Source organism: Labrus bergylta, chromosome 13 (assembly GCF_963930695.1).
Source record: "Labrus bergylta chromosome 13, fLabBer1.1, whole genome shotgun sequence".
Lineage (NCBI taxonomy): Eukaryota > Metazoa > Chordata > Actinopteri > Labriformes > Labridae > Labrus > Labrus bergylta.
The window spans coordinates 27,018,831-27,046,806 of NC_089207.1; the positions used below are offsets into that span (position 1 = coordinate 27,018,831).

At 39.0% G+C, this 27,976-nt stretch overlaps 1 protein-coding gene across 2 annotated transcripts; it reads right to left on the reverse strand.

The window, feature by feature from the left end:
• On the reverse strand, positions 1 to 27,976 carry fign (fidgetin). 2 transcript variants are annotated; one of them, XM_065962465.1, is made up of 3 exons: positions 27,791 to 27,976; positions 26,946 to 26,980; positions 1 to 6,633 (listed from the first exon to the last, which is right to left on the reverse strand). In XM_065962465.1, exons 2-3 carry the CDS (start codon positions 26,968 to 26,970, stop codon positions 4,412 to 4,414), a joined length of 2,247 nt encoding a protein of 748 aa, XP_065818537.1. In that variant the 5' UTR covers positions 26,971 to 26,980; positions 27,791 to 27,976; the 3' UTR covers positions 1 to 4,411. The 2 variants fall into 2 exon arrangements, with proteins under 2 accessions (XP_065818537.1, XP_029135231.1); XM_029279398.2 differs by lacking the exon at positions 27,791 to 27,976 and having other exon boundaries at positions 26,946 to 27,542.

The following is a 27,976-nucleotide window of genomic DNA, read 5'->3' on the forward strand; positions in this document are numbered from 1 at the left end:
TCAATCACACCATTGCAAATTTAATCAAGTAAAAGTACAAAATGCATCCAGTTTTCAGGAAAAAAAAGAAAACATCTTTATTCAGTATTTTAATAGCCTTTATGTACCTTGAAATCAAAATACATTTAAATTGACTGTACTGTATGGCAATACATACACACATATTAACATGTATGTGGCTGCAGTTTTTGTATGTATGCTGTATATCATTAGCAAATGTACAATAGGTACAGCTATGTGCAAGTTTATTCTCTGTACATGGGTATGAAAAGTAAAAACTCAGATTTTTCATTTCTTAATCTTCTCCCTTCATACTTGCAAGTGCACATATAAACACATTAACATGCGCACTACAACAGTTAACAAAGGGTTAAAGCAATTTGTTACGATTTAGGAAATGGAGATTTGCATTGGTGACCTTTTGTAGGAGACCAACGCAGCACACAACAACTGAATCAAAACATGATATTGTATATAAACTGTAGGTCAACATGTGCAGATTAACTTCTTATGTGCCCTCAAGGTGCCTTCTTTTTTCTGTGATTTGTACTTGACAGTGTAAAGACAGTCTTTTTGAGGTAAACTGCTCGGGTTCAAGGGCAAGCATGTTCTTTTTTCTCTTTTTTTAGTGTTTTTTTTATTTTTTTTATTATTTTTTTTTACATTTTTCCACAAATGCATGACATTCAAAATGACAGGACATAAGTACTACATGTACAATATGTAGCAATGAGGTAGAAATGGTTATAAAGAATGCCAGACAATAAATCTACATCAAAAACCTTAAGCTGTTCATAACAAAAAACCGTATTGACAGAACCAGAAAAACAAAATAAGTTGGCATCACTGTGAGACTCCATGTGCTTATTAGAGGTTCTGCTCGAGTGTTTCATGACTGTCGTCCATTTTTTCCCCCCGACATCACTGGGCTCTGATAAATGATCATTTATTGATCAAATGTAAAATTGACACCCTCTCATAATTAATCTGTCAGTTTCACACATATGAAAACATCCTGTGAGCCTTTCCTCCATCTAGTTGAATTACAAAAGTATCTTCTTTTCCATGTGCCTCGTATTAAACTGTGCTTCACTGTACTGTAAGGCAGATTTTCTTTTTTTGAAAAGCAAATAAATTGTCAAGACCTGTTGTCAGAGTGACTACAAGTACTACTTAATGTGAGTGGAACATTTCCCCCTTTTTAACAATTATCTCTCTGCAGGTTCACGAACAGTCGACCTCTTAAACTTGTCCATTCTGCGCTGGTTAATGGCACTTGTGGCTTCTTCTCGCCTTCTTGTCAAAAATTCTTGCAATGAGCAAAATAAATTGTTAAAATGAGCAGTCATAGTCACAGGAGCTGTTAAAGTACAATGCTTCAATATCACATCTTATGTGAGTTTGTCTGACTGTTTTTGGCATTTTAAAGATGAACAGACAACCCGTGTTCTTCTTAGTCCTCCATTCAGAGGCTGATGACTGTTCATAAACTCATACAGGATCAAACTGAAACTAAATACAGATTGAGAAGTCTTCTTTTTTTTTTTTTACACAATGTGATACAATAACTTAACAATGCCCAATGAGAGTGTTGTAAAATTGCCCTATTCCACTCGACACAGCTCTTACTGTTGAATTAAAGACACTGAAATTCACAATTTCTGCACAAAATTAAGCCCATTGAAAAGAAAGCTCTTCCACTTTGGCTTCAAGTAACATTTCCACCAATTAACACCTCAAAGTGCAAAAATAGATGACACAATATTTGAGGGGAGCTCTGAAGTTGTTGAAGCTTTCTGCTCTTTTTCTACACTTCTCCACTTAAAGCAGTAAAAACAGTCTTTTAAAACTCCATCAAAATAAATCAAGTATAACTACATGTGAGTCATGTTTGAACTTGGATTTAAGCCTTGCTATTACATTATTGTGTAAGAAAAGATTTAGTATTGGACCCATTGATTAAAGTGAATGTGTACAGCGGAAACAAAAATATTTCTGCATAGCGTAAATAAAAACAAAGAAGCCAACATTAAGTTTGTAAAGTGGTACCATGTAAGCTTGTGATCCAACAATGGTGACTTAGTATAGTTTTAATCGGAGGGACTTACTTCCATATAATCTAGAATAAAACATTCTTTAAAAAAACATGAATGAGCTTTCATATTTCAAATACTGTTTTCGATTAGTTACATGAAGATGCATTTTTTAGTGAATGTTTAAAATGTAACATATGGAATTATGTTTCCTTTTTAATCCAAGTGGGTTGATTTAACTTTCACTTGTTATTTTTATGTGATCTGGAACCAATCTTCTTACTGGAGTACGTACTTAGAAATTATATAAAAATGTCAATGAAACCAAACCAGGGACAGCAACAATTGGAAAAAGAAAAAGAAAACAAAAAGCACAGAACTGCTAAATGTTCAGTAGGCAACAAAGATGAAGGAAACTCCTTTGAAAAACAAACACAAGGTCCTTTTAGTGCCTCTGCAGTATAACACACCTACAGTACTTTCTACTTCAGGGGCATTTTTTTGTGCGAGTGCTTTGCTTTCCTTACTGCTCTGAGGACATAATACATTCAATAACACTTTAACTTGCCAATTCCGCTGTCAGTCCAGATTTATTTCGTTGCCAAAATGCTGAATGAGAATGTACTGATTAATCGCAGCAAGTGGTGATTAATATGCACTTAAAGACAACACTTTAAACGTGAAAACAACAACATGGGTATGATAATAACATTTTGGACAAGCCTTCAAGAAATGTTCTTAAAAAGGAATGCCACTAAATTCATGAATGTTACAGTTATAGCCTGAAACTCAAACGAACCCCTCTGTAAACTTTACATTTAATAATGGAATTGTTTTAATGGCAGGAAAACTTAACTTTGCATTGCTGCAAATACTACCACACTTTGATTTTCTCTTTGACATCACAGGGGAAAAAACAGGCATTGAAGTCAATATTCACCGCCGAGTGTAAGCTCATATAGACCATATTGTCCTAAGGCAAAGGCATACGTGTCTCAAACCTGATATTCAGTGGTATTCCCCTTTAAGTGCATTATGTGGTTAGAAATCTTGGGAGTTATCATCACAATGTAAAGCTAATAGATTTTGCACACAACAAAACACAGTTTGGTGTTCCCTCCAAAGGTTTCATCATCAAACGAGCAGAATAGGTGCTGACATTTTGCTGTCTTCTTGAATTTGTCTTTCAGAGATAAGTAACAAACTGAGGTAGAAAGGAACTTAGGCTATACATAATCCTTATGTTTCATTAATGATAAAGCAGCAGCAGGATGGAATGAAAAATAGCTCTGGGCGGTTGTCTTCCTCAACCCCGAGATGTTTGTCTGCACCTTTTTTGAATTTTCTCAGCTTTGCATCACCACAATCGCAAGTAAAAAAAAAAACCAAACAAATTACTTTTTTGTCTTGTACATAATGTAGAATCACTCTTATACATTCATTGCAGGAACCTTCACATTTCATCTTGAGCTTTTTGAGGTATTGTATAGCCTTTTTACGTTTGTTGATGGAATTTCAAATGCAAGCCAAATGCTCTTGTAGTGTTTGACACAAGCTAATGAGGTACTATACATATCAGTATCACTTTCCTGAGTTTTCAAATGGAGAACATCAACAGAAATAATGGTAGGGTTTTACTTGGAAATGTGATTTCCTACTGTAACAATATTTTAACAGCAATAACAGTGTCATTTATTGTTTGAATTTAAGTCACATTGTAAAGTTATATTTGTTTTTTTTTATTCATCCACACTGGAGAGGCTATTACAGCAACCAAGTATGATGATGTTCTTTTATTGAAGGATTAACACATACATAAAACCTGTGTTTGCTAATAAAGCCCAACTGTAAATAAGTCAATAAATGTCATTTATCTGAAAGTAACCACCACTGTTCACAAAGAGCACAAAACAGACACAGCCGTAGAACACTGCTCTAATGGAAAAGAGAAAGCAAGTTTTTTGTCTCGTTTTAAAGCTTTTTCATATTAGCACATGTCACCAACAGAGATTGTGAGGCAAAAAGAAATTAAAAACAAAACTTAAACAGCACCACCTCAGGCACTTGATAGCAACTAAATCTCAAGATCAGCAGAATAGTATGTATTTATATTTATATATATGTGTATATACAAAAACAGGGGCATCTTCTCCCCTGGTTTGAGTTTGAGTGAGTACATAGGGACTGCAATATAAAGCATTTCATTTTTTATCAATTTTTCATATCCAAACCGCGATCTCCTTTTTAAAGCCTTAAAGCACAATCCCTTTGCTTTATATGGTATATTAATGTAACCACTAATATTTTTTTTTTGCTTGAAAGACTAACACTTACTTGTACTCAACTGTTTGTAAGAAATTTTGTTAGATGGGTCCCCTTTATTGATTACAACCAAACATTTTATTCCACTCCGTGTACATGTCAAGTTCTTTCTGTGATATGCTTGGCTGGAATTTGCAAAACACATTGTCAAAGTCTTGATAGGAGACTGGTCTCATCTGAGCGGGATGAATACTTGACAGGTCCGTTCCAGGAATACCATGGAGAGGACCTACCACAGCCTCTTGACACAGCTGGGTCACATCCAGTCCTGAAAAGCCCTCTGTCCTTTGAACCAGTAGTGACATCTCTTTGTCACTGAGACAGTAGTTGTGCTGTGAGAGCTGTTGGCTGATTATCTGGTGTCGTGCCGTCCCATCAGGCAAGGGTATGAGCAGTCGCTTGGTAAAGTACCTCCGTAGGGACTCAGGGATCTCTTCAGGCTTGTTGGTGGAGCAGACGACGAGGATATGGTCCTCAGTAGAGGTCAGGATACTGTCAAGCTGCATGAGGAGTTCAGCCTTGAGGCGGTTCACTGGACTCTCCTCGCTGAGCTGGGCTGACAACAGCAGGTCCACCTCTCTGATGAACACTATCGCTGGCTGGCGACAACGGGCCACCAGAAAAGAAGCCTGGATGATCTTGTCCCCTTCCCCGAGCCACTTGGTCACCAGAGCTGAGCTGCTGAGTCGCAAGAAAGCAGCGCCCAGTTGGGTGGCCATGCAGTGGGCGAGAAGCGTTCTACCAGTTCCCTGAGGTCCAAACAAAAGGAGGCTCCGAGGTAATGTGGCAAGTCCACTAAACATATCTGGCCTTAGAATTGGCCACAATATCTCCTCTTTGATAGATGCTTTGGCCATATCAAGACCGGCAATGTCACTCCAGTCCACCGGAGGACCCTGCTGAAGGATTTCTGTAGTCACCATCTCCACCAAGTTGGAGTCACTGTTTTTCAGTTGTTCTTCTGCAGCATGGATGGAGGAGGTAGCCGAACCAATGTCAGGCCCTGTTAAGGAGTGGGAGAGGTGCTGTCTGTGCTCTTCAGTATGCTCGCTCATGATTGGGGATCCAAACTTGTTGTACTCACCAGTTCTGAGATCACCCACAGAGTTTTTGGCTGATCCATAGGATGGAGGAGTTAGTGCTCTGCCGGAGTGTATCATAAATTTACGTTGTTGTTCAGAGGAAATTGGCTGCTTGGTTGGCTTGAACGCTAAAGACGAAGCCTCAGGGTTTCTATCAAAGCCATTGCCCCTGTTTGAGTCTGAGAGGCTGCTGTCTGCTATTCTGTACATTGGACTCTGTGAAGAGCGCTGTTGGTTGTAGTTAAAATTACCATAGCTGGAGTCCATGTCTCCATGTCCACTCATGTAGAAAGCTTTTCGTTTTAATGAGTTGGAAGTGCTGCCATTCAAAGGTGTTGGTGCAATTGGTGTATGATTATGGGACTGGTAGGTGTAGCCAGGCAGTGTGGAAGGAGGGATTGGGGTAGGAGCTGCAATGCCGGACGGCAGATAAGCAGAAGGAGGGGGTGCTCCCCCAGGGCTATAACCAGGGCCAACAGCAGTCTGAGAAGGATACCCTGTTGGAGGATAATTGTAGTTGGGAAGGTTTGGAGACCCAGTGTTGTAGCTCGGCACTAAGGTTGGGGGAGGTGGTTGTAAGAGCCCAGCACTGTGCAAAGGCGAGGGGTGTGGGGAGGGGAGGGCTGGGGTACTCTGGCTGCTGTAGCTAGAATGCAGGTAGGAGCCATTGTAGCTGGCAGTATATTCCTGAGAGGAGAGGCCCGAGTGGAGAGTAGTGGCTGTGTGGCTCCCACAGTTACTGCTGGAATAACTCGGCTCAGACAAGCTGCTTGCCACCCCTGGGGAGCTGCCTATGCTAGCAGACACATCTGTAGGGGGTAGGGCAGCTGTCATTCCAGCTTTGCTCACAGATATAACATCTGGAGCACAGTTCATTGGGTAAATCCCCTCCTGCCAGGATTCATTCTCTGACTTTCGTCCATTCATGAGTCCGGTGGTGCTATCAGAGTAGGAACACAGCAGGGCTCTTTCATGTGGGCCCTCTAGGATCCCAGAGTACTTCTCTGCATACTTCTTTAGCAGATTGGAGGCAGTCAGTGCGGAGATGTCGTCGTTGGCCCAAGCATACTGGTAGGTTCGCTGTAAGTGCCCCCGGTAGGCCTCCACTTTGTGTGCAGGGGAGCGGGTGGTGGACGAGATGTCAAAGTGTTGTTCTGCCCATTGTGTGTGCTCTGGGGTCCACTGCATCTTTAGACCTAGATACCCCCATAAGGAAAAGACATGTAAAAGCAAGCAGTTAATCAGCATTGTAATAGTAAAATCATATTTGTAAATATTCTACATTAGTTATATTGTGAGAAAGCCCTTAATACATGAACTGGGTGTAAAAATTCTTGAAAACAAAAACAAAAAATAAGATAAATGTTCTCTTAAAATTCTTATCATGCACTGTGTATTACTCTGTCCAAATGAGTCAAATATGATAAACAGACAATGCAAACTGAGCACATATCACGGTCAGTATGAGCATGACGGTCCAAACACCTGGTTAGTGTGGTATAATCCACCCAACACAGTGCAGAATGACACAGACATTGCAGGTCAGTCTATAATCCAACCCTCATCTGAGGCATTCTGAGACCGTTTCAAACCTGCTTGGAAGAGAGCAGCAAAGCAATCTTCCCTGGCAGCGCTCTGTTGCTTTCATCAGACAAACCCCTCAGCCCAGCATGAATTACATCCACATTCAGTCTGCCTACTGCTTCCCAGTCCACAGAGTGAGGGAAGGGGGAAAAAAAACATGCTTCACTTGTCTTTTTCTCTACAGCCTGTCTCGACCGCTCTGTATGGCCTTAAGGGTTTGAATGACATAAATAATCATGTAAAACCCCAAAGTCAATCTGGAAATAAAGGTTTTTAACCATGCTGTCATCTTTAACTCAGTTTTGGATTATCCTTGGATAATTTACCCCCAAATAAATCACACTATTAGGGTTTACAGCACAAAACAATCAGAAATACTTAAATTATTCATCTTTAATCTACACTAATCTCATCAGAAGCTACAAGAACATATTAAAGGTGATGGATTTAGCTAAACTTCCCATGTCTTTAAAATGGTGCATGCCCTTGCTAGCCCGGCACTAAACTGCTACACTTTCTACTCTAGGTCTATAATTTAGGATTTAGTCAGCAAACAGCCACTGTCCAGAGGCAGATTACAAATGCGGTGTTTGCAGATTCCCTTCTGACTCCCTCCCAGCTATTTGCCCATCCGCCACACTAGACACCAGGAGCTAATTAGCAGGATGATGCTGCACTAATTGTGTTAATTTACAAGGTTTTAGTCAAAAGGATCCATGCTATGCCTCACATGGTTGTCAACCATCCAAGCTAATGATTAAGAAAAAGGGTTGGAGGCAAAAAGCCCAGGCAGGCAAATATGGTAGCCATACTGTGCTGGAACAGAACGGTTCATACAGAAAATAGAATATGAAAGTAGATTATATTATCATAGGGGGCTACAACAAGGATTACAACAATTAAAAGAAACACAGGATGCCTGTTATGTAAATCAAAACCCCATTTGCTTGAGTTTTGTATGAACTATAGAATAATGTATGAATGGCACCCTTGAGAATAACACAGGTAAGTCTCAGTGGCTGCTGCTTTAGACCCATGTGCATTCAATGAAGTATGAGCCACCCACTATATTCTAGGTCAGCTCTTGTGTTAGGTCTGTAGGTGGTTGCAAAGTGAAGGTAAGACTCTTATGGTGAAATGTGATTTTTCCAGCACAGCCTGTGAAACACACCTGATGTCATATCTACTGTACATTAAAACACCTTTTAAACAAACGTCTAAAGACATGGTGCTTTCCACATACTGCAGAGAAAAATGATCCTCTCCAAATACAAAAACCAGCATTGGGAAATAGCAATTAATGCTTTGTCTGCCAAAAAATTCTGCTTGCTATTCACAGCTTTTCTTGACACCACAGTTCAAGTATAAGAATGTATTTTTTTTGTTTCAAATCATTCACTTGAGTTCATTAACACTCAAGTCTTGTTTTCTTTCAATGACGAATTTGCGAACAGCTTATTGAGTGAGTTTCCTCTTTTACTACTTATCCTTTCTGAACAATGTGCCACTTTGGACAATCAAAGAAGTGCTACTTGCAAAGTGTACTTGAGATCCCTGAGCATCAGGTATTTTATAAAATGGAAACCATCCAAGGTGATTACATAAACACAGAACAAGGCTTAAAACAGACGTTTACTTTCTATACCAAAAATAACTTGAACCTTTGGATTTCGAGGCTTCTTCCTTTCTACAGGTAAAAAAAGTATTTTCTATTAATACACAACCTACGCAGAAAAACAAAGATACAATTTTTAAACCATGTTAAATAACAAAAGAGTTCTAGTGTTATACAAAAGCCATACACGGTTGAATTGCCATTTGTGTTATTGTGTTTAAGTGTAAAATGGTTCAGATATTTGTACGAGAATGAGACCTACTTAAGAGAGGTAATGGGATGGATAATAAATGCGTCCACACACAAATATGCATTCAAACACTAGCACATAAATAGACACACATGTGCACACACATTAGCATTAGTGCATTAGCATAATGATTTTGTACTTTTAAATTAGCGTTAAATGTTGTCCTTTATTCCACCTGCCTGGAAAAATCCGAATACAACATCCACAGGTTCCTTTGTCTTTCTTTGAAATGGTATAATTACAGAGCACTCCATTAGTGGAATGTTTTCAGATCGCCTCAGGGCTCAGGCTCAGATTCCCCTAATCAGCCACCAACAAATACAGCCTTTGTTTGGACTATTGTGATTGTCAATTCATGGATCTGAGTAATCCTCTACGGTGAATTTAAGATGATGGTAATATAGGGAAATTATCTTTTTGGGCTGGCATTTATCTAATTCTTATCTGATGTGTGTTATATACTTTTTATATCTGTTGGCGCTAAAAATCCTTTTGACATGTGCTGCTATGGTGTTATGCTACAACACAGTGTTTAATTTCTGGTTCAGTGATCAGCAATGAAACAGAAGATGCTGACCTTTTTGGGAACTATTAATCTGGTAGCCTGGGCCCGTTTTTAAGCAAACAAGAATGGGCCTCCGACTCTGTCCATCCAATTTCCCAGTGCGTAAATTGGACCGCCGCTTGCACAGTTCTCTATTCATTACTGTGCTGCTGAAAGGAAACACAGAGGTGGCAGAGCCGTTTTCTCCCCCCCCCAACCCCCCACCTCCCTTTTTGTGTGTTCATGAGTGTGCGAGAGAGAGAGAGAGAGCAAGAGGGAGGAAAAAATGCCTTCCAGGAGGATTCCCAAGCATAAAGAGCTGGACTTTCCTTCCCCTTTTTTTCAGTTCGGGGGAGGGGAAGGTGGGAGGGTTGAGGGAAGAGAGAAGTGAAAGCTGTCGTAATTGAAATGTGGCCTAATCAGACTCATTACCATTTTTACCAATTTGCACCACCAAAGATGCCTATTAGGTAACTGTGTTTAATAAGCCGCTCTTTAGAAAACTAACTGTAATGAGCTCTTTAAAGTCAGGCTTGAACGTGATTATGCTCTGGAAGTGTTTTGCCAAGCCAAAGCAGACTGGTACATTTAGTCATGTACAATGTCATAATTAAACTGCACAAACTCTACACTTCACACCCCACAACAGTCCCAACTGAGGCCGCAGACATGCTGAAAAGTATTTATAATTACTGATCATTACAACCCTGGGATTTTCATCGCTGGACGTAAACATAATTATTGGAGCTTTTGCTTCTTTTTTTTTCTGCAAACACAAGCTGCTCCACTTGACAAGCGTGCAAATATTGCAGACACACAGTAATTGCATTTATAAATAAAAACAAGCTCATATTCATATTCAAATTCAGCAGCACATATTCTAAGTGTGGGAGGGGCGAAACATTCTCGTACAATGTGAAATGGTAATCGGTACGGCTTCAGAGTTCCATTCATCTCACATATCAAGTTAGGACTATTTAAACTCAATTTAGAGCTCCATGTGGCAGTAATTCCAATCTTTAGATGGCAGGGTGCCATTTAACCCCTCATTTAGAAAAGATATGCCTCCCTCAGTCACTGTCTTTTCGGGGGCTGCTGCCCATACATTTCAGCCTGACCACCCATGGCAGCAAATTACTACACGTCTCCATGCTACAAAAGACCACAGATGCCACTGGATCCTTTACCAATCTTAGATCCAAAATGACTGTACAAACATTAACTCAGATTATGTGCATTGTATTTGATCTGTCTGTCAGCCAAAGAACTGTTTTCAGTGACATTTGGAGGATCTACTGATCTGATCTTCTATAAGTGAAAAATGGTACACCACTTCCATCTTCAAATGATCACATATAAGACATCAATAATGAGTGTATTGATAAAGAATGCATCAGATTAGATTAAAATGATAGACAACACAAAAAATGCATTCTTGGTTGAACAATGAGAGAAAGTGGCTCATTATGTATCTGATAAACAAGAAGCATAGTGAAGCTGTAACTATATGTGGGATATATTTTACTCAAAGCTACTGCTGCTGGTTATAAAAAAGACTAAAACTAATATATTTTCCTCCTTAATAGCTACTGTTCAAAGCAAATGAGACCATCGTCATAAACATTATTTTCAAAGCCTGTATCAACTGCAGCAGGGTATAGGTGTCAATTTACGATTTAAAGCTCCTAAAACAAAGCCTTTTTTTATTTTCCTCAGCAAAGATTCACAATGACTGATATGTTTGACTCATAAAAGAAAGCAGGATGGGATTTTACGTCACAAAGCACTGCCTCAGGACTTGACTTTGGGCAGGGAATTGTTGGAATCGAGCACAAAATATTCCATTCCAGCATTGTCTGACTCTCGTGATATGGGAAATCCCACATAAATTGACAATGATGTTTACATCATTGTCAACCCTCACATGCCTTTTTTTTTTATCTCTCTCTCTCTCTCTCTCTCTCTCTCTCTCTCCTCAACACATGCATTACTAAACGCAGGTGCCAGTGAATAGCAGTGTTGGTTGTCTGACAGGGCAGGGCGTGAAATTCATATTTCATATTGGGGGAGAAGTCCAGCCACTAATTTCTTCACAAATGGGGGGGATTTATATTTGTAAGCGTAAACATACTGTGTGTGTGTGTGTGTGTGTGTGTGTGTGTGTGTATATATATATATATATAAATATATATATATATATATGTATATGTATATGTATATATGGTATATAGATGGTCTTGTTTATATATAGATGGTCTTGTTTATGTATATATATATATATATATATATATATATATATATATATATATATATATATATATATATAAAAACAAGACCATTTGAAGATTATTGATTCATTCTGTATTTGCATTTTTGCCTTTAATGGATAAGACAGTGAAAGAGAGATAGGAAATGTTGGGAGAAAAGAGTGGAGGATGACATGCAGCAAAGGGCTGAGGTCAGATCTGAACTCATGGCTGCTGCGACGACGACTATAGCATCTCTATACATGAGGCGTGTGTCACAACTGCTAGGCTATCCGGCACCCCTTGTATTTGTATTCTACACTTGTCATCACTGCCACTGGATCAGTATCAGACGAAGGATTTTTTTCAGCACTCACAAGTGGTTTTGTTAACAATTCCAATAGAAAAGATTCAGAGTGAGCGATATAATTAGTGTTTAAAAGACAGCAGGATGATTTCATCACACGACTTGTGCATGTCAAGGATATGATCAGCATATATGATACGATAAATCCCACACTTTAAAATGAATAAAATAAAAGTTCTGATCCAAACTACTTTTGGTGTCATGGAGCCATTGAAGCATGAATGTATAAATGAACATGCTCATCGTATAATACATGACATTTACAATATATTGTTCTTATGGAAATGTATGCAGACATGTAACCTCTGACAAACAGTTGCTCGATTAAGCGTGTTAATCAATAATATTATTCACTAATAACATTAATATCTTATAATTACAGTTTTTACAAGATTTTTTGCCAATCTTTGTTATGTTTCATAAAGACGTATGTGTGCTATATCACTGTTTTCATCACTTATTAGGAAGTCCAACATTTGTGTTCCTGATCTTGATAAGAAAACACTGAAGTCCTTATAACTGCTAACTCAATAAGGGAGCTTCGTCTTCATGCATAGAAAGTTTACGTTAACCCATCTACTCTGTGCCGGCAAGTTTTCTTGAAGTGGTTTAAAAAGAAGTGAAGGATGGTTTCTGCAGCTGTTTGGCAGTTCCACATTTCACAAAGTGAAATCTGTTCAGCCACTAAACTGTTGATTGATTGTTTCTGTTCAGACTCGTATTGTAATTGTATTAGAAACGGCCTCGTTTCCAAGAAGATGATTCACTGCCAGTGGTTTCACCTCTAAATAATAATCAAAAAAATCCTACATAAAAGCAGTCTTATCTGCAGTACAGAGGTACAGTACTCTTGCAGCATCCTTATGTTACACAAGATAGTGGAGAAACCTGATCCAGTCAGTTTGACACGTGATAAGTACAGTATATAAATCTAAAGCTGCTGTCAGAGCATGTAACTGAATGAAATACTTTGCTGTTAATGATTTCAATAATTAATCTGAGACGTATCAAGAGGATGTTAACACTCAGGCATCATTGCAAATTTAGCTGCCAAAATACGTTATTGGATTTTTTTTTTTCAAATTGTAATTCATTGACTGTAATTCAGTCACATCGCAGGATGTGCGATGATAGTCATATTTCCTGAATCAAGCAGTGCTGCCACTTTCATGTTTGATGGAAACAGTTATTTAGATTTCCATGACTTATCCACAATAACAGTCTATCTGATATCATAATCAATCGTCAGTGAACTGACCACTATGCATGCAGTCTGGAGTCCCCTGCATGTAAAAAATAAAAAGGCTTTCTTCCAAATTGTCTAACCGTTTGGTACACAGTACGATCATTCATAGAAGTCTAAATGCTTGTTTTTTAGAAATGAGATGAGACGAGGAAAATATTTGCTAAAGATGTTAACATCTGTGTGGTGGACGACACACTGTGTACAGCAAACTTTACAGTGATTTTCAGCACGTTTACAGAGATGTTAGACTTGAATGTGTCATAAAAACTGGACATCCTATAGTCCTGTGAGATTTGGATTGACCCAGTGATGAAGCGTGTTGAGGCGAGTGTGTTTTTCTCGTATTTCTCTGTTATACAGTAAAAAGTGGAGGTTGAGGGATTCTCTGAGCCATCATTTCTCTGTCTCACTGATGCTAATTAAAGCAGGACTCTTCAGGCCAAGAGGCCCCCGAGGCTACGTCTTCCATTACTACCATAAGTACAGCTAAATCCACACACACACATGCTAAACTAACAGCTCTCCAAACACAAGGAGAACTTGTACACTGAATAGAAGTAAGACAATTATAGGAGGCTTCAGAGTGTTCTGTAGTGCATAATTCTGACGAAGACTCAAATGGCTTGTTCGTTAAAAGAATAAAAGTCATTGAATTGGAGCACTTGGTGAAACTTGTACAGTAGAGGTAGTGTGTTTTTTTTTTCCAGCCTCTGTGAACTTGGCTGCTCTGCCTCTCAGGGGATCACTTACACACTTCAAAAGAGAAGAGAGGCCGATAGTGACCTCGCTACATGAAGGCTCATTGACCAAAAGCTTCTCGCTAACATCTTCATTCCCAAAAGTCCTGTTACCCCAAGGAAGATGATCAAAGAGGCACACAAAAAAAAAGAAAATTTGGTGGGATTTTCAGGATTTTCTTTTTTTATACACATTTTCATTTTGACTCTAAGGCAGCAGAAGCAACAAACCAACAGGCCAACCCCCCCCCCCCCCCCTTGAAAATTAACAGATCATCTTGTTCACTGGTCCGATTCACAACTGTGATTACTTCACATGTGCAGCCATTACACTTTACAGCCATGTTAACCTGGTAGAGACACAAAGGAAATTACATTGTAAAAAAAAATCTAATTTTTCACCTTCTGATCTCGAATGAAAACACACAACAAAGGCATATTTTTTAATACCAAACAGATCGCTATATAGCCAGTGGCATGTCGTCAACCTTTCTGAGAGACGCAGCTCTGTTAAGAATGATTCTAACAAAGAAGTGTTGGCAGAAATATACGAACATTCCTGTTTATTAGATGCTACCAGTAAGTGATTTTGACCCCACAAACAAGTTCTGTGATCACAAAACACAATGCTGCTTAGAGATCTTTTCTGATTAATGGCAGAGCCAACATTTTATCCATTTTAAAAAAGGACCAATTGTATTAAGTTTCACAGAAATTTTTAAAAAGGTTGAACTCTAGTGCATCTCAATGAGTAGATTTGAGAAGAATTTTTAAACGTGCACAAGCGAAGCCAGAGTTATCTGTTCGATTTATTATTTCCCACCCAATAAACTGATTACAAGTTTAAATTGAACTTAAATTGAAAATAAGCAAGTGAACAAGGAAGAGGGATGTTTGCCTGCAACCACCGGCAGCTCTTCTGTTGAAGCATTCTCTGCTATCGACTGCAAGTCTCAAAGAAGGTCACTTTCTCCAACACAGGCCAGGCAAAAGGTGAAATGAGACAACTGAAGCAATCTTAGGTCAATATGAAATAGAAATCTCTCAGCTATACTGTAATAAAGTTACTGAAGTGAAGTAGTGAAGCCATAAAGGCGAACTTTTACAAGGAAAGAGCTGTAGAGGAGATTGGTTCGCCCACTGGCAAACAATGGCTTCTAAGAGCTAAGGTGGAATCTTCAGGACAGAACCGAGGAGCTGGTTTCCAGATTTTCACTTTTAGAAGAAAGTTTGGTTTCACGAGGAATCTAATAGAACTTACATTCATGTAAACCAAAAAACATTGCAATCAGAAGTCTTTGATTGATGCAACAATTAATCATTGTTCAAACATGTCACAGTCAATATAAATCAAATGATGAAACTGATTTGTTGCAGAAATGAAGACGCATTTTTTGTTTAATTTACAGGCCTGTCAAACGATTACATTTACTCGTGATTAATCCCTACATTTCACAAGTTAATGGTGATTAACCAAATTTTAATAACATGTTTTAAATTCAATTATTTAGCATTTGAAAAATAAAAAGTGATAGGCTTTTATTTTGAAGTTTTGTCTTAAGCTGAGAGTACTTTACTTGCTTTTTGAATTCAACCCTGCTTTTATTTTGAAGTTAAGTAAGGACCTTCTGGTAGATTGAAGGTGAACCATAAAAAAGGAACTCGTTGCATATCAAAAACTAAATAAAAACAGTCAAAAGGAACGCTAACAAAGTGAAATATTTGACGTCATAAGGTGGATATTACTTTTGACTCGTTAACTAAGCTGTCTGAGAGTTTTTAAAGTGAAATGAGGCATTCAAAGATGCAGCAGTATCTTCCTTTTCCATCACTGTGATTACAGGGGGACACTGCAGAGGCTTAACCACAAAATAGCATGTGATTAATCGCGATATAAAAATATGAGCGCAATAATTTCAAATCTTAAATAATCGCAGCTAACTAGTTAAAGCTTAAAGCCCTCATAATTTAGAAAGACAAATTTGGTGTCTTTAGATTTCCTTTCCTACATGTCATTACTCTCTCTCTCTCTCTCTCTATCCCTCCCTGTTTTTAGACTCTATCAAATTTCCTGTCACTCAAATGAAGGCATAAAAAGGAGAAAAATCAAATCTTTGAAAAAGAAGCAGGCTGTGATAGCATGAATAGTCTGCTGTCTGGCAGACAGCCAGTGCTTATGGAAGGCCTTGCATTAAATAAGACAGACTATTAACATTAAACACCAAAGAAGCACCATTTACACATGAGCTAAATGGTACTATCAGAACTGACCGACCACGTAACTCCAAGAAATACCGTTTTTGAATACCCATTCCTTATTTGAATTTGGATTATTCTTATAACTCCCCCCCCCATACACACACACACACACACACACACACACACTCGCTGTATGATGTATACCTGCACTCATCACTTGTTAAATGGTATTTCCAAATTCATCCCCGATCATTACATCTGATTAGATCTCACTTTCTAACTTCAAGGATTCTGAATCGCCTTCATTAGCTGTTTAAAACATAAATGACAATAAAGATTAGGACACACAGACACACATCCTCACTGTGCTGCACTTATATTTATTACCTGCTCAGAGTCACATCTCACCATGGTGTCATTCACAGCATGTTGAGACGTGGATCATGTACTATAGGGGGCTGTGCACAAACAGATCATGTCCATTATTGAGTCGAGAAGGAGACAGACAGACAGACAGTGTTGTACAAGTCCACACTAAAAATGAGCTGGCTCAAAGCTCAGCACCAAGCTTAAAATGAACAGATTCACGTTCATAGTTCACCATTTTAAACTAATTCAAAGTCCAAATTAAGACCATAAACTACATACAGTTAAAATGTCTTGCTTTTAAAAATATCATACGGATCGATTCTCTACAGTCAGTGAGGAAGGCACAAGAATAAGTATCGCAGATAACCTGATGTTTTTAAATATAGACATATAGCATACAATACATAAATGTGATTAATGGTCTACTTTCTTAGAAAGTTTAGAAGGGGACCCATGATTAAGCTAAGCAACTTAGCAAAAGACTTCAATAACTTCAATAAAATAATTTTACTTTGAAAAGCATATCGAACATGTTACAATACTTTACATCTCATCCCCGGGACATATTCTACAGATGTAGCCAAGTCGGATGCATGCTGGGTGCCACAAATCTGACTTTTGATGAAACATCATCATCAATATCAACATTAATAGCCACAGTCAATATCATCAGTACAGAGGTGTTCATGAAAGCTCCGCCTCTCCACACTTATCCAATAAAGGAGCTGTCTGTGGTCGCTATTGGTTTAAAAAGAGAAAGTAAGACTCATAATTAAATTAAATGCTACTAAATGTTATCAGGTACAGATATTAATCTTTTGAATTCATTTGAATACAACTTGTATACAATCTCTTGTATGCATGTTGCAGCAGGGCAGCGCTGCAGTTGCATCAGTGTGATTTGTAAAAGCAGCAGAGGATTGGAATGAGAGCTGTCGGAGTTTATACAGAAAGCGTGTGAAGCAAGGTGGATGAGAGCAAGTCAGCCTTCAAAGAGTTCAGCACTTTGATAGAAATGAGGCAAGAAATCAAGAAGGGCCGTGCGATGGAAACTACTCCTCAGTTGTCCTTAATAGATCATAAAATGAAGGAAATAAGGTTAATCTGTGGCTCAAAGCAATAGTGGAAATTAAATGAGATAATTAATAGAAATTTAGGACGAAGCAATTCAAATATATCTTGATTCTCTTTGTGAAATTAACACCTTTCTTGTGTTATTAATCTGTTCCTCAGTACATTTAAAGGCAGTGAATCTTTTCAGCACGAAGCAGAAATAAGAATAAACATCCTGATGTACAGCACCTGACCTCAATCTGCAGCTCTGTACGCTCTTTAAAGTCATCATTGTTCTGCATTCTGCAGCATTTCCATGTTCAGAGTTCAACCAATTAAAAGCTAATTAATTAGACACAATTCTATTAGGAAACAAATCCCACTCATCAATATACACAACCTGGGGTCAGCCAATGCTAAAATGTGACTACAGAATGGCACAATAGCACTTTTGGAGCTCACAATAAACAGTTTGGCACAGATATGTTTGATGGAGCACGAACTCATCTGTGCTGATAGATTTGTACTTCCCTGGACAGAAAGCAGGAGCAGGAGGTTTCATTTGGACACACAGTCTGCTCTCAGATGGCACATATTAGGAAAAGGGCCAGGTGCTCACGATCATTAGTTTGTCTTTTACTGTCTGCCAATGTTTTAGGTCAAGAAGTGAGTCTACTATCTTCATATCTAAATTCATATGTATATGCTCTCCAACTCTTTATCAAATGTTGAATACATTAATCCTGTGCCAAACTGCAGCAACAAAACACCACAAAAATAAAAAAGAAGAAAAAGAAAATGCTGAATCCACATTTGAATGCAGCAGTTTAGATTTCCTACGTTCAGAATTTAAAAGCTAAAAAAATACAAATCTAAACGTGAACTAAATGTTTTCTTTGGTAGAGGTAACCAAGTTGCAGAATGTACACTTTAAGTTATAATATTAATTTCCAATTAGGTTATCATTTTAGCGCTGGTGGTTGACCTCTACTTGACCCCTGTCAAGTTATTGATTCCCTGCCTGTCTTTCTAGGTTCATTAGTTTAAATGAGTAAAACAATAATGATTCATTTTGTTTGGATTATGTATTGCTATTGTTTTCATCAGCCAGGTTTTTACTGCATGCTCTTTATTAAAAACTGTTTTACAAAACAAACTTATTTATGGCCATCACTGTTTGGATTTTCACCTCAGCTTTTAAGCGGAAAAAATATTTTTCGCTGCTGAAATAGAATAAAGCCTAATGGAAGAAGTGCTTCGCGGCTGATGTTTGCAAGGCGTGTTTGACATCTCAAAAAATGAATCTTGCTCGATTCCTCACTGTTCTTAGGTTGAATGTCTATCCTCCATGTGCCAGCCCTCCGTCCGTTTCAATGAAAGAGAGAAGCAGGCAAACGGCCTGCTGCTGGCTGAAATATTCAATACAAAAAAAAACCAACAACTGCTCAGTTCATTTGTTATGTTTATCGTCTCTTACAGGTTGTGTGCATACTGTTTAATAAATCTGCCTCTGGCTACAGCATGGTCCCTTGATGAATCGCTCACAGCCCGACAGTGAAGAGTCTTAAGTATGCTGGTTTCACTTTGTACACAGCAGTTCGCACAGCCTCGCTCATTTGGGTATCCATGAAAAAAAAAAAAAACAATATCCTACTGGGAGCATTCTGGGTTTCAAACATTTGGGGTCAACTACACGAGCAGATTCCACATGTGCAGCCCGTGGCCACTGAGGTCTGGAATCTACCTCCCTCCTGGCTGGGTGACGTTGCATGTTCTATTTCCAGACCGAGGGTTGAAGTGAGGCTGCAGGGAGTGTAACACTGACCCACATGACCTGTGGCCTAGAAAAGCTGCCTGAAGCTCTGCACACACACACACACACACACACACACACACACACACACACAAAACTCTTCACTCCTTTAGCTGCAGCTATTTTCAAAGGGCAAATAAAACCTTTTCGCATTGCATTTGTCTTTTCATGCCAAATGATTTGCATCCGTTTTATTCACGTCTTTGACTTGTTGTCAATGTATTCCGGAGTCTGATGCTCGCTCTCTGAAGTCTCGAGTGGGAAGACAGGAAAAAAGGGAAGTGGAAGAGGCAAAAAACTGCTTTACTTTCAGACCTCGGTGTCTACAGGCCACATGTCTCCAGTCATCTGTCACTAGTTTACATACATACTATGACACTTCCTCTCTCTGTGGGAACCCGTTGTCACCACTTGGCCGCCAGCAGAGGCTGACTGGGTGCTAGATGGGTCTCCCCCAGGTACCTCTAGGGAGCCACATTAGGGGCCTTAGCTGACAGACTGACAGGGACACGCAGATACACACATACACAAACACATATACCAGCCCATCCCTCGCCCAGGCGCTCACTCCTCCTACAGTATACTCACATGCTCCCAAGGCAGGCACACTTTGCATAAAGCAGTGACTTTGCTCTACATCATTTTTTTTTCTTTTCTTTTAGCAGACGCAAAATTATTTTTCACCCCTCTAGCCTCTACATGCTACATGGAAGTTTGGAAAATGAATAATGGAAACAACAGAGCTGAGGCTCATGGGATCCATTTAAAGATGTGGGAGAGGCAGAGCAGTCAGGGTTTGGACGGCAGGAACATCACGCTCCCAGTAAATGAATCCGCTATTGTTCTGTACAGTACAAAAATGCTGCTATAAACTGTTGAAGTCCTAGTTATGCCAACAATGAAATCATGCTTATACATTTCCCTTTAAACAAAGAGAGTAGAAGGGTAAAAGTACAACAATAAAAGTTAACTTTCAGTTGTTATATCACCACAGGACACAAACAGACTGAGGCTCCAAATGAGCTGGCTTCAACTTCTTTTTTCAGATTCAGTTCTTAAGTGCATTGGAACTGCAGCTTTTTTTTTAACACAATAAGAGCTCTATTAAGATGGGTTTTTTTTGCCTTCTTTTATTCCAAAAGAGAGTGAGGAGTAAAAGGAATTACGGGGAATTGAAAGTAGGGAAGACATGCACCCAAAGGGCAGAGGGTCAAAGTAGAGCCCGGGGTCGATGCAGCACCACAGGATAAATAGCATGATTTTGAACGAGTGTTAAAACTATGTTTAGCTTTTCTCAGCAAAAAGAATCCCTCGGTTTTGGTGTTTCCACCTTTCCTCCCAAGATACCGAAGGTGGAAGTGAGCAAGCGAACGCGGGGCAGTCCACTGTTCCTGCTATTTTAGAGCATGCAAAGTCAACAAGACTCCCTGAGGTGATTTCCTGATAATGAACACAAAAGAAGTGTCAGCCCTCATAAAGCTCTGCGATCATGCTGAACTATTGAGCAATCGTTTTTTTTTTTCCTCGTTTTTTTTTTCCTCGTTTTTTTTTTTCTTGCACTCTTATTTTTCTGATTTAAATTAATCTAATTCCGTGTGGACTCTTAGAGTGACTGTCAAATAGGCCACCCGCTAGGCAAGGGAGGCTTCTAGTGACTTTTCACTTAACAGCGTGCAAGTGAGACTCCAGTTGTTGGAAGGAGGGAAAACAGGGACTTGAATTTGAATTGTCTACATGTGATAATCCTGCAGAAATAAGGAGAGAGAAAAAAGTTGTTTTTCTTTCATATTATATAAATTCTGCAAAGAGCTCACAGGTTCACCTTGATTCTAGCAGCATTGAGGAAAACAAAGGTTTGTTGTGTAGGCCCTTAACTAACACAGCAAATTCCACCTTGATAAGCTAGTGACTAGAACAACAATATAACATCCCTGGCTAACCCCCAAATATCCAATCGTACTCCCTCATGTCTGTGCATGCCGCTCTGCTCAGTGTCACTGCAGACACCCGCTGCGCTGCTGCAGCCTGACACCTTAAACCTCTATGGCACCACCCCTCCATCCCCTTCTCCTCTTCCCCTCCGCTAGTACTCCCCCCCCCCCTCCACTCTCCACACCATCAGGCATCATCAGACCTCAGCCCACCCTCTCCCGTCCCTGGCACTCAAGTCTCCCTCTGCCAGCACCTGGCCCCGTGCCAACCTGTCAGCCACCCGACTCCACGGAGGATGAATGAATCGCTGAGTTTAAAAAAAAAACCTCCCATCTTGTCTGATCACCGTTTGAGCTAATTGTCTCGAATATATCAATTTAAATCCTTTAGGATGGGATGTGATGTATGGGACATTGGAGAGCAGTCCAAAGATGAACTTTTATGTTCAAAGCACATTTCTACAACTATTGAATTCACAAATAGTCACTCAAAAACTTCAGTTCATAAATTATATCCTTATTACATTGTCATACTGAGCCAATATAAAATAGCTTAAAGCCTAAGATTCAGATTCTATTTTTCTTCGAACAGTTTCATATTTTTTATCTCTTATTAAATTTGGAGCCAGCTTCATGCTTGTAGAATCAAAGAATCTTGGATCACTCACTCTTGGTGTTCTCATAATTGAAGAGGTCGTCCTGATAAGTACAGGTCAAGGCAAATTTAGAAATTTAAATTTTAAAAAACGACATATCAAACAAACCTTAAATGTACTTTTAAAGGAAGTGTTAAAACGCTCCATCAGTTTTTGGCCTTGATTGCCACATTAGCGAGGCGCTGTTTTAGAATAAGAAGAAGAATTTCAATACAGAAAACTATGCGGTGTTCTCTTATATCCCCTTGTGAAACACTCGCCTCTTCTCTCACAATATGAAACTCCGCAACAGCATGCAATAAAAAAAAACACCTTGGAAGGAGGACAGGGAAAAAACACCTCTTCACCAAGGTTATTCAATGATAAGCAACAGAACTCAGGCACACAATGACGCCTCAAAGTATCTGTATTCTGAAAAGTGGGTCCTTGAGGGGAATTATTCACTGCATGAAAAAAAAACAGTAAATAATTTTGTTGAAGACTGAATTTTACAACATGGCATAATGTCTTAATGTTCATAAAACCTAAAAAAATAAATAGAAGAGCTGTTTTCTGCATCTCCAATTATAGGCAACCTACAAATAAGCCTACAATACATAAATATAAATGACTGTGAAGGGATGTAGAGACAGACAAGGCTAGCGTTTTAAACAAGACAAGAACTGTGGTAAAAAAAAAATTTGGCTTGATGCACATACTACTGAGAGACGTAAATTTACAACCAGGCAACAATCCAGGCGTCCTGATTTCTTTGCTAAAACTAAATATAGAAACATCTCCCGAATCTTTGTCCACTTAGAACTAAAATCCAGACTTCAGCATGTCTAATTAAAATGTAAACAGTGTAATGAGGACATCAGTGATTTAGGCAAATGTCTCTCTCCGGCAGCCACTGGGGGTATGATAATTACCGAGGCAAATCTATGAATGCACATGAATCTCCTACAAGTCCAGATTAAAAGCCTTAGTGCTAAACCTAGTTTAGTACACCTGGGGATTGTCTATTCTAGCCAATCCCCCACAGGCTGTGCTGCTGCCTTGTCTCCTTGTGAGTGCAGAGACACCTCAGATGAAACAAAGCCTGTTTCAGTGTGTTGGAAAGGGAGGAGAACAAGGAGTTTAAGGCGGTAAATGATATGCTTTGGCCTGAATAAAGCTGCCATAAAACATGACTTATGAACATGTTTCTGTTATAATCAGTCATTAAGTGAAGCCTATAAGCCCTTTAAGCCCCCTGTGCATTAATGTATGGCACATAATAACATATAGAATGTATGTGTGAAGGATATGTTTCTTAAAAAGGATAGAGAAAGCGAGGCTTTCTGTCTGAGAAAATAAATGCTTATTATTAAAAAAAAAAAGCATGCACAACAAGAAACAAATCTGCACACATGCAAACAGAGCATGCACACATCACATGCACAGATCCTTTAAAAAGGATGTACATGTTAAATAAATGCTGCACTACCAGAATAATCTATGGAGAAATAGAAGACTAAATATCCACTTGGTTCCTTCTATGGAATCTGTGTTCTTTTTAAAAATCCAGAGACGATGTGTCGGTGACTATTTGTTTGGTTTAGAGGAGGAAATAACACGGCGGGCCTGTACCTAGCAGACATGTGAAGGGTAAGTACAAGCAGCCAGTGGTAGGCACATGCATTTTAGAAAATGTCTATGCCATATGCTGTCACTCAGAGGAAAAGAAGAAGAAAAAAAAAACAAGTCTGAGCAGACAGTCGCTGTGTCTAAATGAGATGGTAGGAGGAGGAGGAGGAGGAGGGGGAGAAAAAGGGAGGATGTCAAGGATTCATGGACCTTCATCTTTGCAGTAGAGCAAACACGTCCCTCAGTATAGCAACAGACAGCTGCCTCCACTTTTTAATGCAGTCTAACTTAGATCAGTGCAGGAATTGTCAGTGCAGAGAGAGAAAACACACAAAGATAACATAGCAGGCTGCCATGAGGGAAACGACAGAGATGTGAATACAAGACGAACAGACAGAGGGGAAGAAAAAGAAGGAAGGGAGGGAGGAACACGTAGAATACTTAAAAGACAGATTTTTTTTTGTCCCTTCTGCTAAGCGTCTTTTTCCTCCATTGGGGGACTCCCTCACTTTTATATGAAAAATAAAAAGACTCCACTTAACATATTTGCTCAAGATGACAATCCTGCACTGATCTCACACAGCACAGTCAAAGGGGGCTGGGTGGGATTCTTTTTGTAGTTGAAGACAAATTGATCCATCAGTAAAGATGAGTATTTCATCAATTTACAGCAGCAGTGCAGACATCCCAGGGGGTGTTTACACAGAAGCGGCTCAGGGTATTCAGGAGCAGCCTTTAATTGTCATCATTAGTGCACATAAAGAAAGAAGTGGACCTGTCATAAGCACATTTTCCCTGTAGTAACGCTCTTAAATCAGGCTGTCAATTTAAGCGATCAGCTCTCGTAGTGTTTCACACTTCAGGTTGTGGATGGATCAGTTAAAGCCGCTGCATTTTTTCATACAGACACTTGTGAGAAGTGAGAATTCATTTCAGACGCATGTAGCAGATTTGTTTTTGTTAGCATTTGTGCTAAATTAGATTATGAAAACTTGTCAGATAATTAAGAATAACATACAAATATAGTGTACAATTTTAAAGCTCTAACCATGTTAAACATAAACATTAACAGAATCCTTACTTGGTTTATGAAAAATCTGTGCACAAAAATAAAAATAAGATGCATTTAATCTTGGAAACATTTTTAATCTATAATTTTAGAGGTACTTTGAAATTCTTTTTCTCCAAATATTTTTGACTGTATAAAAAAAGAACGGGAACTAACTATGCCGTAAAGAGGAAACCTGTGCAGATTGTCGCAAAAGTAAACAATTCCTCTCCCACTTTGAGAAAACTAAACAAAAAATAGCATCTAGGCTACATCTATGTAGTTGCATAACTGGCCAAAAACAGTGGGTGCAATTATTTAGTCTCCATCACACAACTTCTTGTCATTATTTACAACCACTCTTAAAAAGTGTGAACATGTGTGACACCCCGGTAAAGAGGGGTGATGAAAACAGGCGGGGTCAGCTTCTGTCGTCAAATTGGGCGCAGTGATTTGGTGTCAGGCAACAGCTTAGATAGCTATCATAAGTGCTCTCCTGTCAGAAATAAACAGAGCTGTCAGCTGCTTTTCCATGCACAGCGGAGGTGTGTGGGGTTAAACAAGGACCTGCAAGAATCACCTCACACGCTGCAGGAGACCAGACATGGACTCCTTGTGAGGCTTATTTCATAATTAGGATATTTAAGATAAAAGGTCTGAGAGGGAATGCTTTGACAAATGCATTGACAAAAGACGACTGACTTCTCTGTGAGGATTTTTGTCATTTTTCAGAATAAATTGACTCAGAATGCATTATTTCCTTTACAATTTCTTGCATATTATAATGCACGCATTTTGATTTTTGAGGAGTTCACAATAGATTTTTTTCACTATCATAGCTAGGACATGAAATCTGCAATCAATTAAATATAAATCGTTAATGCCAATTATTTGCAATCCAGTTCATATCCTTATCCGAGCTCAAATCTAAGCTATGTCCTAATAAAAATACCCACACAGGCATGATGGAGGGCTAAATATGAAACACATAAAACTCAGACTTCCTCAGTTAATACCCACTTTACAAAAACACATTACAACCAAACACTCCAACATAATGAACGTGACTGTAATGTACATTTATTTTTTCCCCCCCCCTGAGTGACGGATGCTGCGATGCTGTTAGTTTTTGAAGAGGAATGAAAACATACTTCAGCTCACTGCTGATGATGTTAATTTCCTCTCCAAGCAAAACATGCAAATGAAATGTGTGGACACAATTAAGTGGATTGTTCTGTGCAGGTTAGAAAGGTTCACTGAGGGCAAAGTGTTTGCAAAAAAGAGAGAGACAGCAGCACACAACTTGTTACTTCTCCTGACACTCTGTTCTAGTGCTCAGGTACATTTACTACTCAAGTGTCAGACAGCATCTTTATGATTCATGTTGTTTCTGAGGCTGTGGTGTTATAGAGGGCAACAACTAGATAGAAAACCAGGATATTCTTAAATGAAACTTCAAATAAGACCAGGTGCGAGATTTCCTGAAGTCAGAGTGATGCCTTTAAAATGAAAATATTCTTAACTCACTAAAGTGTGATTTTCTACTACTTTAACCTCTAAATGTTTTTGTTTTTTTCATTTGGGCAATTATTGATCAAAAAGATGAATTTGAACTGTTCAATTAAATTTCATAAAAACAGCAGCAGCTCTTTTTTTTTTAAATTTAAGATGACCACAAATTCTGATCTAAAACCTTCTCTTGAATTTCAATTTAAAAAATGTTTTTATTTAGCTGTCTTGATAACATCTTCTGGAAATTTCCTCAGGGGCAAATGTTGAATTTAAATAAAAACTTGTTCAGCTGTCTAAACACAGAAGGCTGTTTTGTGTAAGTGTGCTTAAATTTGATTGCAAAAATGTTAAATTATCATCTGTTATGGAAATAATCAGATTATTGGGTTTGCATGCAAATATTTTGAAAGCAGTGCAATTTGAAAGCAAAGGTGAAGCTGCATACAGAATGTAAATAATAGAAAAAGTGAATAAAAATTAGGAAACTGTGTCACCTTCACCAGATTATTTGAAACTAACTAGTAGTGCAACTTGGATGATAAGAATTATAATGGGCCTTTATCTTTACACTTTCATTGACCATTATTTTTTTTATCATAAAACAAAATAAGTCAACTTTTGCAAAAGAGCCAAACATGCACAAACAAAACACATCCCTGCAAGTACACCCTCTTTTCAAATATGACAAATAAAAACAACAATATTAGTGATAATTCCAAAATGAACGTACCATAAATACTGGTGCTAGTGATCATGTCTTCAAGCCTAAAAACAAGAGGAGAGGGGGGGAAAAAAGGCAGAATCGGAATTTTCACGAGGAGGAATTCCAAAGGTTGCTTCTCATTACACTTTCCCCTCTGCTATCGGATTTCACAAGTTTAAAAAAACGCACGCTCCCTTGCTCTTTCCTCGGCTGATCATTTAGGACATTTAATTACGGATAAACATGCGGGTAACATTTTTGAAAAAAATTAAAATAAATCAAAGAGAAAGGGGAAAATGCCGTGGGATGGAGAACGCGATATGTAGCCACACACGTTCACGGCTGCAGCCTGTCACTTCTTTACGCGAGTTGGAACAAGAGGAGAGGAAGCATGTGAGAGAGACTGTGGATGACATAAAACACACATTCTTCACGCCGCCTATTAGAGGAAGGGGCTAGAGCAGCGTGATGCCCCCCACCACCAGCCTCCTCCCTTTTACTTTTAAATAGATTACTTGCCAGCAGTTGTCCACACTAAGAGCAGCAATGACAAGTCATCTATTAGCCTCCCGCCTGCGGATATCGCGGCAAGTTTTTATTCAGACTGACATGCAAAAACTTCCCGTTGCAGCAAAGTTCTTTAAGAGACTGCTTCCAGCTGTATATTCAAACATCTCCCGGAACTTGGTTGCATGTATTCAGTCTTCATTAAAGCGATGACAAGTGGGTAAAGCTCGGGAAATGCGGAATAACTGCTCACATACTGCGCTGCAGCTCCGTGACGCGCGGCACAGTCTCTCTCTCTACAGCCTCGCTCCGTTTCTCTCTTTCTAATTGTCAACACCACTGATGGACAGAATAATAAGACTTACCTGTGGAGGTGACAGGACAGCGCCACGCTTTATAGCATCATCGATCCCGTAATAGTGTGCAGCGTGAGTGTCTGGTGGGCTGGAAGGTTAAGCTATAGGCGGCTCGCTATTTGAAACCAGTCCAAGTTAGTGAGGGGAAGACTGACCACAGCCTCTGCCATGTTGGAATTCCAAACCCTGGACAGC

Excerpts from the sequence above, each read along its gene's own strand:
- fign (XM_065962465.1), bottom strand. The coding sequence starts at position 26,970 with ATGATCACTAGCACCAGTATTTATG. Across the intron at positions 6,634-26,945 it reads CACTAGCACCAGTATTTATG|GTCTAAAGATGCAGTGGACC; the intron begins GTACGTTCATTT and ends GGGGGTATCTAG.